We start from the raw sequence: 13,616 nt of genomic DNA, 5'->3' as shown, positions 1-13,616 counted from the left end.
AATAGATAAAATTGATTTAAATTAGACTAATTTAAAGCCAAGTCTCATGTCAGGAAGGTTCCCCAGGGTAGGGATTCTAACAAGCTAACTAACTCTCAAAAACCCTAACCAAAACAACCGTAAGAATAATGTAACTTTGAATATATCTATAGGATGAAGAGAAAGAAGAAACTATGGACATTGTGGAGGATTCCGACTCAGACCTTACGACAGTAAAAAGGAACCAGAGAGGCAGTCGGTCCACTACTCCCCTTATATCCTCGGTGTGAATCATGAAGCGAGATGGGGCACAGACATAGACCAATGCACATTACTTGCAAGAATTCTCCAGTCTCAGGTGCATTGTGCACCTTCAGTGGAATACGTATAGGGACCAACACTTGAAGAAACATTCTTCCTGAAAATACAGGGAAGATGCTCACCAGAGCTGAATCAACATACTTTGGCACAGTCATCTTAGGACACCTGTCTTTCAATCAGGGTTAAGAGGATTGCACAACAATTCTTGCTGGCTTGCTACTGAGGTTGCAACTGGGACAGTATCTGGGAAAATGCAGGTGTGCTGAACAGGTATGTCTGAAGAAAATTATTAGAGCCAAAATATCAAAGATCCCAGCAGTGAAGTCACCATCTCGCTACTACACAAGGTTAGAAGCCAAAACCACTGCCTGAAGCCAATGAAGTAGCTCTCTGTTACCCGGTTGTAATTCTCTATCCTAGACAAATCTTCAGGACCCTCATATCTGAGAAAGAACATCATCCTCTCCAAATCTCAGCTAGAATTGGTTCGTTTGTTATGATATTCAATAAAAAAAAGGCAACATACTTATTACTTGTAGAAACTGAGCATGTGCTATTGGAGTGATTGATTCTACTTCCTCTCCCAGCACTGCCTAAAAAAATGAAACTCTCTCTCCACCTACAGTACCTAATAATAGGGGTGTAATCCTTAGGAGCAAGGAGCCCTACAGCAATACAGATGAAGGGGGGAGAGAACAAAGGGCCTCCCTGAGGAACATGTGTGGTGGGAGTTCAAAAGGAACAGAGTAACAGGCTCATACTGTGTAGTGTGCTAGGAAACTGTGATGGAATAATGAGAATCTCAAGCATGTGTGATGGGAAAGGAGCCTGGAACATAATTATCCGACAAGGCAGCAAGGCAAGTGGAAAGGTGAAGTTGGAACCCATACAAACAGCCAAGAGTGACAAACAAAGCAAAGGTACTTAGAGAGGAGGTACCAAAACAGACAGCAAGATCATCACATTCCATAGTCAGGAGTTCATGCAGGAATCAGCACCTCTCAACCCCTTCCTGATGGCCAGTCATCTGCACCCTGCTGCTCAGTACATTTATGTATTGTACACCCAGTTTAATTTCTGACCAAAATGTCAGCTCATACCCCAGGGTCTCCAGCCTAATCCACAGAGCCTGCTCAGCACACAGGGTTGGGAGAGACAGGCACATTAGTCGAGAGAGACATGCTAAGGTGTATTACCTGAAAATATACAATTTACAAACATTTTGAAATGCTTGCTTTGAATAGTTCCTGTTGTCTACAAAGTGATTTTATTAACTAAGAGGGAGCTCCTGTCTCAGTCTCACAGCAGGGACAGAGCAGGATTCGGTCTGTGCTGTAAAACATGAGCTATAATAATTCAGGACTCATTTCTTCTCAACAGCATTTTAGAAAACTAATTCTCAGGAATTTTAAATTTCAGAAGCCGGTTGTTCTGCTCTAATTAAAACGTAAAGAAGCCATCCAGAAGAGTCTGAAAGGGGAGGTTCATGGCATTCAATGGAAATAAACCCCCTCCAGTCCTGCTCAGCCACAGCAAACGTCCCAGTTTCTTGTCTGATGACAAAATGAAGGATTTGAAATGAAAGCAGGCTTCTCACCTCAGCCTGTGACTCCATCATGCTTTCATTCTCTGCCCCCTTTTATTTCTTCCCTGGGAAACCACCTTGAGCACCCACCCTCAAAGACAACATTAGATAATACCAGCACACTTAGATTAGGCATATCTAAACTGCTCCTGTTTGGGAGGCACAGGTTGAAGCCATTTAATGGCTTGTCCTTTTACCCTTTAAGATCCTGAAGGAGTCTTTGCAATGGAATCAGGAGACAGAGTAGGCAAACCCCTTCAGCATAGTCATTACAAGCAAATCCTGCTGCACAAAGGGGTAATTTTAGCACATCAGCATTGCTGTGTGCAAATGACCCTACTTCACAATTCACTGTCATTACCAATCAGCAAGGAGTTCCACAGCTAAATTGAGGGCCAGCAAGCCTCTCTAGTACTGAACAGTAGTTCATTTCCCCACTAGTCTGCAAAAATGAATAGGCAGCCAGCACCTATTAACATGTTAACAAAGGAACACACATTAGAAGGGATAACAGAGACAGAGACAGATGCTGTGCTGGAGACAGATTCAAGGAGGTTAAGCTTCGGTGATCAGAGGAAAATTCATTAATAGCTTTGCAATCAGGGATCAGAAATAAGATAATTACTACAGAGCTGGTTGCAAGGACAGACTTTTTTCACCATCTTCCCTGAAGCACAAAGAAAGAGTAATTTGTTAAAATAAGAGAGACAGTGAGAAGTTTTTAATATCAGCAAATAGCACACAAAGCCCAATGAGAAAGAGGAGACAGTATAGCTGGACACTGCAACTGGCTGCAGTTACATTGAGAGCCACTAGTGGGATGTTCTATGGAAATACCCAGACCACAGGACACAGCATTTCATCATTTGTGCTCTTGCACAAAAAGAGACTAATGTTTGTTCTCTAACCAACCTCTGAAATCTAGTGGTATCTAAAGAATGTTAGGAATGCACTGGAGTTTAGGGCTGGTACTTATCTATCACTGGCTGTTTACCACAAGAGGAACAGCAAAAAAAAAAAAAAATCTACCTCTGTCTGGAAAAGGGAAGTGTTCCTCATGGCTTTCATCTGTCTGAAAATTTGTGGGGTACTCAGAGGATCCAATTGCGGACCATGTACTCTCACTAGATCGCCTCTCATATTCTCTGAAATGTCAGGGATCCCCATGCTGTACCACTCTGCTCCTCCAGCTGCACAGTTAAAAGCATGTTACTGATCAATGCAATTTTTCCTCATCATTGTGATTCTAACTAGATGCCTTTCCCCCACCCTCCAAAAGTGGTCGAGACAGCGTATCAGATTCCAGGAAGCAAACAACCTTTAAGCAAACTGAATATTCAAGCCAAGCTATGTCAAGCTTACCCACTTTTACAGGACAGCTGCAATAAACCTTTCAGAAGGTCCATCCACCAATCCCAAATTTCAGGAGTGAAAACAATACATTTCACCACAGCATGGTACCTACTTCTCAGGAAAGGCTTTATAATTTTCTTTAAGAGGGCTGACACCTGAACTGAGATTGTGACAAGCTAACAGTACACTACCATGTAGGAAAGCAGTAACAATACATCCAACTCACAATGCCAAAGACTGAGAGTGAATGAGTGATAACCCCTACCGATCTTTATATTACCCTCCCAAAAAGACACAAGGAAGACTAAAATATATGCTTTCCCAGATTTTCTAAGAATTTAACTTCTTCCAGGGGGGAGGGAGGGGTGAACACTATAAAGCTTGGAAATCCAAATGGACAGTCTTTGCACATTCCTTTAATATCTTAATTTACTTGCTCAAAGCTTTTAAAAGTTATTTGATTCAGAGGCCAGGCAGCAGGGACAGGAGAAAAGTTACATAAGCAGTTATGGTGCATTTAGTTCCAGCAGGGTTTAAAGTATTGCTGCAAAACTTAGCAATTTAAGGACTCATCTCACCCTCCTCTCAATATAAAGTGTATAATTTAGTCAGTTCCATTGCAGTTGTCTCTGTAGAAGACTTGCTCTGTAACGGTTGCTTTGTTCGTTGGAGTTGATCCAAACAGATCCCTAGCCCAGCTGAGCTGCTGCTTGCTGTAGAAGGATAAAGCTAGAAAGTCTGTGGAATTTGTGTGAAATGTGGCAAATGAAAGGGCTTTGAGCTCTGAAGAGGCTATCACACACCCAGTCATTCCGGGGTGGGGAGGGAGGGTGCCACAGCATTCAGAGGTTCTGTCTACACTGGAAGCATAGTGGGATTTTGTATCACTCCCAGGAAAAAAGCATCATGTTTGCAGCCTTAGCTCATGCATTTAAAAACTTCAAATAACCACATCAGAAGTTTGAGGCTCATTGATGAAAAACCCATCCCATTATCCTTCCCCTCTCCCCCGCTTTTAAACTTGAACTAGTTTGGTAGGACACCTGGAAAGGCCTTAAATAAGGGTGTGGTATATTTTTTGTGGGGTGGGAAGGGAAGGTGTGTTTTCAGGGGTTTATTTCACCACCACCCTCTACCTATGGCATGTTTAATCTGCCTCCAGTCAAATACAAAGAGTCCTTTAGGCCTGAGTTTTCCTTTGCACACGTGGCTAATATCTTTGAACAGTGCCAGTTTTAGTCACAAGCTACTCAATGATCATGAAAAAGGCAGTGCTGATTACCTTAGAATTTACACAGCACCCGTGAGAACAGCATGCAGAGATTTACCCAGCCTACAGGGGAAATGTGTTGTAGGAGGAAGCCATACACATTTACTGAACATTTTTATTAGAAGCAGCTACTTTGTCCTATCTATTAGGAAAGACAGAATACACCATACACCTCCACGGCTGTAATTTGGAACGGGCAGCCCTCTCGCTGCCACCCTTTCAGTGCCACTGAGGAGAACCAGATTTTTCCCCAGAAGTCTCTTAGGTGTCAACCAATACAGCCTGTAACAATCATAAGTTGAACCATAAGGAAAAGCCCATATAGCCCTAGATCTTGTGATCCCTCCCTGCATTCTCTGCTAATTCCCTGAAGAACACTATTTCCCACAAACAAGTTTTCCTAAAAGTTTATCTAAGTTCTCTGGTCCTTGTTAGAGGCGATATTAAACAGGACACTTAAGGTGAGAACCCAAACTTCTAAGGTGTATTAAGAGCAGTTAAGCCAAGCCATGAAATGGGACTGAATACAAGGAGGCAAAAGAGAATGGGCTGCATGAAACATCAGATCCAAGCAGCAGAAAAAAAATGAAGACAAGGAAGGAGTAAAGGTGTTACACACAAAGAGCCAAGCAGGGCGTACTCAGAAATCGGGTCCTCCTGCCACCAGGCTTGAACGTCACCCGCTCAGATGCACAGTTAAACTTCGCACAGCCTGTGATAAAACAAGAGGGAAGAACAGAAAAAGGAGAGGAGAAGAGACAGAACACAACTACAAGATGTTAGCAACTTGAAGTTGGAGGGGTGAAATGCACTAACATGGCACACAAGAACAAGCCTCAAAAGGAGGTATATACACAGTACAAAGAACAAGGACTCTTCCTTATCAATACAAGGTCAAGTTTGTTCTTTGTTAAAACAGTGCTACCTTCCAATATCTAATCCAGTAGGAATAAGGCTGCAGTCCACAAGCAAATCTAAATCCTGGCAAAGACACTCTTCTCAGTTACATAAGATACCATGCAACTTCAGGACACAGGAGGTTACAGATCAGTAACCCCAAATATTTCTGAAACAGGTTAGTGGAGAAGGGGTAGAGAATCCCCAGGACGAAAAGTTTCTGAAGGAGCGGCTTTCCATCTTCCATTCTTTTACTTGTCGATTCTTTTTTGCTATCAATGTCTACATTTTACTCCACAAACTGCAATTCCAACAATATCACCATGAGCTTGTTGAGACTGCTGCATTCAACTGGTCTCATGGAAACGTTTAGAATGGATATTTCTAAAATAGCTAATATGGAAAAATGGAACAATTGTGAATCACTGAAATGAATAAAGCAATTCACAAACAGACTGACACTCCTTAATGAGTGGAAGAAAGGAGGCCCTCAAATACCAAGTAGAGCCTTGCAGAGAATAGTTAAAGCTCGAATACCTTATCAGGAGGATAAATTCCCAATTTGAGAGCTACAAAGAAAATGGTGCTATTAACTGTCCTCTTCCACTGTGTGCTCATATTTCACATCCCTAGCCCAGAATATTTTAGCCAATCTAACTGCCAAGTTAGCTGGATTTTCTGAGGGATTTTGTTTCACTCTTCAGTTTTACAATCTTTAGTGCTGCCATTAGAGCAGAAGGGGTAGCATGCTACTCCTTCATTTCCTCACCTCTAACTTTTCCAACCTGAAAACTTAGAAATCTAACTGCAAATCATGTGCTCGGCCTCAAAAAGAGGCAAACAAACACCCTCTCTAAGCACAGGCCATACCCTGAATCAATCTACTGTATTTTGTGTCTCAGGTGCCCCAGGCTGAGAACTCCCTGATATAAGACTCGGCATTAATTCCATACAAGTTCTTACCTTGGCCTGGTACCGAAATGGCACCATCACTGGTAAAGGCAGAGTAGAGGTTCTCACTAGAAGGAGATGGTTTAAGGGGCTGTAACAGATGGTTCTGTCCAGTCTCTGGGACGTTACCAGGAGGATGAAGGGTCTGCTGGGGGGGCAAGACTGAGGGGGCACTCTGAGTAGACAGGTTGCCTATAAAAAGAAATCAGAATCAGGATACAGGGGACATAGACATTCAGCTTCCCCACCTCACCTCAGAGGCTTTTCCGCTGTTCCCATTGGACAGGAGGAGAAAAGTGACTACAGCTAATGATTTAGCAGGAAAAATCTGCAATGAATAAGAGAACTAAAACCTGTATCACTTGGAGGGACCTCTAGGAGTGATGAGAGAAGTGCTGAGAATATAAGATAAGCAGGAAAACCCAAGGGAAGGGCCTTCACCCTTTTGCCAGGATTCTCACATTCAGGTTATCATGCCTTACCAAAAAATGCAGATGGGACTTTGCCATTGCTGTGAAAGGAACTGAGAGTAGAATACATTTGGAATAATTTGTTTTAAGAAAAGCCTCTAATGAGAGCCCTGTTCTGCCTCACAAACAGGTGTCAAGATAACTCCTCCATTGCATGTGAGAGCAGAATTAATCAGTGCAGGTGACAGAGCATGGGGATAAAAAGTGCCATTACTTTGACAGATGCCAGTCTATTGCCGAGAATCTTGTTTTGAAAGCAGAAGCCTGCTTTAGTAGTGTTAGCTCATTCACTGGTATGGAGATTTGTCTTCTGTTCAGAAAGTCCTTTAGGTCAAAATACACAGCTCACGTAACAGTCCCCAGAGAAGGTATTACAGCGTGGACTTTTGCATCTCATTCTTAAAATAGTGAAATATTTAAACAAATCTTTGGGACTGTCATCTATAAATCTGATCTTTTAAAAAAGTTTGGTGTTGTCATGTGAGAAGCTGACAGCACTGGAGATTGAAAATCCTTCTTATCCCACAGAAGAGGTACAGACAGTGCAAGCTTTCCCCACAACACCGGGCCAAAGTGACACAACCTTAACCTGGAGGCACCTCTTCTGTCAGCAAAATGGAAATTCAGTACCCATTGTCCATCAAATCGCTTGTCTTCACACTGAGACTGCTAAGAGGCAGGCCAATTAATGCTAAAATTGCTAGGCAGAACACCAACCCATTTCACAAAGACCACTGAAGGAGTTTGTGGAAGGAAAATTCACTTGTTGAAGACATGTGCCCTGCTGTGTCCTCTGGACTCACTGCCGCCAGAACATAACAGCCACTTCAAATATTTCCATTCACAGTGCTGGCCTTCCCATAGCACATGCTCAATGACATTGAAGGGGGTTTAGAGGGATTTTCACATGTGCTGGGGAAGGAACTTCAATTTTTATGGATCTATTTTTCTGACTACTGTTGCCGATTAGGAAAACTGTTGTGTTTTAATAAGAATGGCATCCATCCCAATCCATCTTCTTCTCATTTAATCATGTAATTACATAAGATGCTTAATTTGTGACATTACAGTCACTGCCACAGCAGACTGACATAAAAAATGAGATTATAACTTTACTGAGATAAGGAGATACTGCGCTGTTAAGCACCTATTAAAGAAAATAAAGACATCTGCAACAGCAGTCAAAGGAACAGACAAATATCACCAAGTACAGTTTTCTACTGCAAAGTTAGCTCCAGTGTGAAAGTCCATCTTTAAATGTGACAAGAACAAGTAGGTTTTAAATGGGAGGGATCAAGAAGTACTACTAAAATAAGTTTTGCCTCAAGCCTGAATGGATTTAGTTTTTCCCCTGGTTTAGAATTCATCCTTTGAAGCTGGAGTTCCCAGCTCTTACCAGCAGAAATGCTATGACTAGTCTCTACAGAATGCATACCTATCATAATCAATTAAGAGTGCAACTAGGATTTAGAAATTGCTCTTCCAAAAAAAACAATGTATTTGAATTCTAATCTAAAAAGACAAAGTGGCCAGAGAGACTACAAAATGCCATTAGTAAGCGTTACATGAAAAAGGCCATTTGTCCAAGGCTAGCTTGATGGGAACCTCAGACTCAGATGCTGTGTAAAAACAGTAAGATGTACAAAACCAGGTAAGACTCTCAGTGAGTCAGATTTCTCTTTGAGAGACAGGCAAGAGATCACCTCAACCAACCACCCCATCAATCTGAAAGTTGAGGGAGTCCCATGACCTATTGTAAAAAGAATTAAGGCAGAATCAGAAGGTGCTAATAAACAATCTGCTCTGCATGTCACATTGGTACTGAAACCTGTAAGGTGCCTTACCTAACAGCTGAGGGCTCTTATTACCCTGAGAGCTGCTTCGGCTGGATTTGCTGCCTTTTCCTTTAGTAGGTCTCCTTCTCCTCCCTGAGAGAGGAGCAGCTGGAGGGATGATTACTGCAGGGGGGACCTTTCCCAGTTTGGTGTACAGCAGTTCAATCTCCTGCTTCTGGCGACTCTGCAGCTCCTGGATTTCTTTAAGGTGCCTAAAGAGTTAAGAGCATGTATAAGAACTTAACAGTCCTGCTCCACCCCACTGAACTGATTTCTTTCTGAGGGTGGAAAATCTTGGCCACAATTAGCAAGCTGAATGCTCATGACACAAAAATCATTTGTTCCATTCCCTTGACAGAACTGTAATAATGGCTAGAATTCTGATTTTAAAGTTTGCCTATTAATATAGCAATGATAAAGCTAGGAAGGCATGCAGGAGGAGAACACCAATAAGGTCTGGAGCTTCAGGATAAACACTGTCGGGCTGGCAGAGTAGATTCACTCTTACTTTAAGACTTAAGGGCTTTGAAATTTCCACTAGGCTTGGTATTGTCTCAGATTCTTATGATGTTTTATATGTACAAGTTTAAAAACAGTCATCTAAGTGCCCTTAGGTGGCTTAAGAACCTAAATTCCCTTTTCAAAGGAGACTTTGGCACTTAGGCTCCTAATCCTTTTGCATTTCAAGGACATGTAAAGACTTCTTTATATTTTAGCCCCATAATCTACTTTGCCACCAGACTGTGCCTACCTGATAGACGCATTTATACACCAGAGATATCAATTAAAACTGAGCATAAAAAGAGTGGGTGTAAATTTATGTACACCAACATATTCATTTATCAGTAAACTAATTTTACCCTATGTGAAAATTCTGGCAATTACTACAGAAAAATCCATTTAACAGAGGTTCATTCTAAAATCTGTCCTTTTGCCTCTTTCCCTTATGAGAGCCCAGACCTGTCAGAGAGAAGAAATTCAGACTAAGCAACTGTTAGATACAGTTCACACATCATAAACTTCATTCTCAAAGAAGAAATCTTACTTTTCCCGCAACCGGCGCAGCTCTGATTTCAAGTTTTCATCTTCAATATCTGACTCATTGTCGCTGCTCATGTAGGAAGAATTGAATGAGTTGCTAAGGCTTTGGACGGGGAGGCTGATTTTTGACCCTAGCAGTTGGAGAGAGTCTGGGCTACCTGAGCCATCATCCAGTTCCTTAGCCGCCCCACTCAAAAAGGCAGCCTCCAGATCATATGATGGTCCATTCATATGTGGAGACTGCCTGGCCTCCACCAGTTCCGGCATCTCTTTCTTTGGAGTCATGGCTGGAGAAGATACTTGATCTGAATCCACAGAAAGAGGAAGAATCATTGGGGGTTCTTTATCTACACAGGTGACCTCATCTTGAGTCCTGGACACAGAAAAGCGACCCACTTGGTCTGTTGTCACTTGAAAACGCCCAACCTTGGTTGGCTGCCCAGCCTCTAATGGCAATTGCATGGCAGGAAATGGCTGTGAAATAACACCATCTATCAGATCCAATGAAGTACCAGTGGTAGCCTCTGTTGTCCCACTGGAAGTCTGCTTCACAAGAGTACTCTCTGGGCTGCTACCAGCCAAAGATGAGGAATCAGAGGAAGTTGTCTCAAAATGCACTGGCTTAGTTTCTTCAGGTTTACTGTCACTCTCTTTCAGCACATCATCCACTGCCACAGACACCTAGAAGTGATGAAAACACTAAGTGAGCACAGCATTCTGAACCATTCACAGCAATATATCTGACAGGCTCTAGCCCACCTCTGTGGTTAGAAGCATGTCAAACTGGGAAAAGTGATCTGCTGCCCCTGAGAACAGCAAAGCAAGTTGCCCTCTCCTTTTCCTGGACACACATCCACCCATCCCATAGTTCTAAGTAAAGGCAGGCTAAATTTAATCTGTTCTGGAGCTAAGCCATCTCCATTTATTTCATACACAATCACATCTGTTCTCCCAAGAACTACTCTTTCAGTAAAAACAATGAGAGTCCTGTTGTTTTTGCTGTATACAGACTAACACGGCTATCCCTCTGGAACTCTTTCAGTAAGTTTCCTTCAAAACCAAAATTAGAGAATGATACAGCAGAGAGTACCAACGACTCACATTAGCCATCATGTGGCTAACATTTAAAGATCTGGACTACTAATAAAGTCAACACAAAGTTAAGACTTGTATCAAGGTTTCATTTATCACAGAATTCTATTGTCACAAACCAGAAAATGTTGCAATAAAGTGTGATGTTAACCCTGATTGGGAATAGAGTTCATGAACAGAAAGCTGAGTTCATGTCAAGCTTGATACTGACGCTTCCTCCTAGTAAAATAGTGTGCCCGGAGCTTAATGGGGTTGGTACCAACCAAGCAGGCCCAGATTTTTAAAGCTATTTAGGCATCCCTGCACTCAGCATTGCTATGCCCAACCGATTCAGAAATCTAAATCTCATTTTCAAAAGTGGTTTAGGCACTTAACAAATGGGGTTTAGACTCCTAAGTGCCTCAATTAATTCTGAAAATGAGATTTAGGCTCCAAAATCAGTTAGGCGTTGAAACACTGAGTGCAGTGATGCCTAAACACCTTTAAAAGACTGGGCCTTACCGCGTTGCCATAAAAAAATAAGGGGCCTGTATCAGTGCCATGGTCACAGAGTAAATCTACAAAGTAACATTTTCCTACCTGAAATCGTCCCATCTTAAGAACTCCAGCTCCTGCAGTGGTAGTCGTGGCACTGCTCTCTACATCCTGTGATGCTGAAATTGAGAAAAAGGAGGATGGAAAGGAAGAGAAAGTTAAAATAATCGCAAAAATCTCTCTTTCGCCCATTTGAGACATGAACTGGATAGAGTCAGCCAGCCCAATACTCACCTTGCTTCTCTGAAAGTTCTTAAGAAGCGCTGCTGCACCCAGTCTGCTTTCTATAATACCATCATTACTTGAGCTCATCACCCTTTCTTTAACCTCCTGTCTGACTTCTCAAGTACAGGAATGAAGAGAACACTTAATCAGTAATTCAACTGAATTGCACTACAATAAAACATGGTCTGTTCAATTTATGTATTTTTACACCTATGAAAGTATTAGTCTGAAACATCTGAGAATCTCACACTGGATTGACTAGTTACACAGCAGAACACTCCACTGAAATGATCTATATCTTCCTTCTTCAACTCATCTTAGGGCCATCTGCTGTGTTCTATTTTGAACTACTCCAGGATTTTGCCTTTCCCAATCCAAATGCTAAATTCCTTCAAACTAATGGGAGATAAAACAGCTTGGCACTAGGTGCATCCTAACTGCAAAATTTACTGAAGAAGCATTTCATTAACTTCACTTCTTTGAAAAACAGTCTAGATATAAGGGAGTGTCCTCTTTTACAAAATAAGACAAAATTAACAGTTTCGTATTTGGGGGAAGAAGGGAGGAAATGGAATTATCTGGTCTTTAACAGCAATTTTCTTTATCCCAATAAATATCCAATGTAACAAAAACAATGAGTTCTGTGGCACTTTAAAGACTAAAATTTAATATTTGCAGGCATAAGCTTTCGAGAGAGTTCAGCTCTCTTCTTCAGATGCAGTAATACAGAAAATAGATAACACAGAGGCATCTTATAGATATCCAGGTGCATTGAGAACAAATATCTATAAGATGCCTCTGTGTTACCTATTTTCTGTATTACTGCATCTGAAGAAGAGAGCTGAACTCTCTCGAAAGCTTATGCCTGCAAATATTAAATTAGTTAGTCTGGCTTGTTAAATAGTGTCATAGCCATCCTCACTGCGGAAAGAAATATGCTGTGCAAGCAGCTCTTGAGGAGCCAATTGCCGATCATCGCAATTGAGTACCTACCATTGCCAGAAACTTCATAAATCTTTCTGGGGCGGTGAAGTCCAAAAAGGAGCACTCAATATTGGAAGTCTTCCCAGTCAACCACAAAGTGCAGAAACCTCTTGCAAGAAGGATGCATCATGGTATCCAAATGTATAACCTGTAGGTCGATGGCTGCGAACCAATCTCCCAGATCTAGAGATTGTTTTATAGTTGCAAGTGTTACCATCCTGAACTTGTGTTTTTAGGAAAGCATTTAACAATCGGAGATCTAAGACACCCTTCTTTTTGGGAACCAGAAAGTATGGACTAGAACCCCTTCCCCTCTGTGTTAAGAGATGTCGAACCAGTATCTGCCCATGTGGAAGCAAGATCTTATTTACAGGTAAGGCTTCCCAATCAGAAGTGGCAAAATGGAGTATGTCTAAGAGTTTGTGCTGGTCTCATGAACTCCCTCCAAATCCCTTTAAAGGGAGTCAGCAATTCTTTTCTGACCTCTTGGAACTACTTAATCAGCATATGGGGGAAGGGATCATCATCAAGTGAGAAGGAAGAAATGAAAGACTGGTGAGTAGCTTCATCAGCTTTTCTCTCCTGTTCCTTGAAAGATTCCTCCTGCAGTAGAGACTGATTTGAAGGGACAGCAGAAGTAGATGATGGTTGTCTGATACTTCCCAAAGGTGTAACTGGGAGTATCGGTCAGGGAGAATTCCTTCTGGAAGTCTTGGGGCTGTCCTCTGTGATTCTTGCTCAAAAAGATCTAGTGGGTGAGCAAGTGGAGGAGGTCAATGGAGCACTGTGCTACTGTACAGGGGGGTTTCCAAGTCTGAAGCAGGTTGAAGGGAACACGCCATTATGAGAAGCCTAAGCTTAATCTCCCCGTTTTTTCTTGATTTACTCAAACCTCAAACAAATTTTACTTAAGTGAGATGTTGGTGTCCCCTAAACAGCAGATACAGTGAGGGTGACCATCACTAACTGGGATAGATTCCTCGCAAGTGAGGCAACCTTTAAATCAAGGTCACTTAGGCAAGGCATAACCAGAAGGTAAATTCCATCAAAGGAAGGCAAGCCCATTCCCTTTTCTGGTG

General features: G+C 42.0%; 1 protein-coding gene across 7 annotated transcripts in view; it reads right to left on the bottom strand.

Annotated features, from left to right (window-relative positions):
• Nucleotides 1-13,616, bottom strand: part of WNK1 (WNK lysine deficient protein kinase 1) — a 154,437-nt gene that overhangs the window by 6,000 nt on the left and 134,821 nt on the right. For 5 of the 7 annotated variants that reach the window (XM_067536276.1, XM_067536279.1, XM_067536281.1 and 2 more), the window contains 5 exons: nucleotides 11,374-11,447; nucleotides 9,707-10,383; nucleotides 8,671-8,873; nucleotides 6,369-6,548; nucleotides 5,149-5,220 (listed from right to left, as the gene is read on the bottom strand). In XM_067536276.1, the coding sequence (XP_067392377.1) occupies nucleotides 5,149-5,220; nucleotides 6,369-6,548; nucleotides 8,671-8,873; nucleotides 9,707-10,383; nucleotides 11,374-11,447 (1,206 nt within the window). The remainder of the gene's footprint in view (nucleotides 1-5,148; nucleotides 5,221-6,368; nucleotides 6,549-8,670; nucleotides 8,874-9,706; nucleotides 10,384-11,373; nucleotides 11,448-13,616) is intronic. The other 2 variants (XM_067536277.1, XM_067536278.1) reach the window with 2 other exon arrangements.

The sequence above is a fragment of the Emydura macquarii genome, unplaced genomic scaffold, assembly GCF_026122565.2.
Source record: "Emydura macquarii macquarii isolate MOO-44397 ecotype Brisbane River unplaced genomic scaffold, CSIRO-AGI_Emac_v2 contig_3530, whole genome shotgun sequence".
Lineage (NCBI taxonomy): Eukaryota > Metazoa > Chordata > Testudines > Chelidae > Emydura > Emydura macquarii.
The sequence above is the reverse complement of the archived record's forward strand: the minus strand, read 5'-3'. Positions and strand labels throughout refer to the sequence as shown.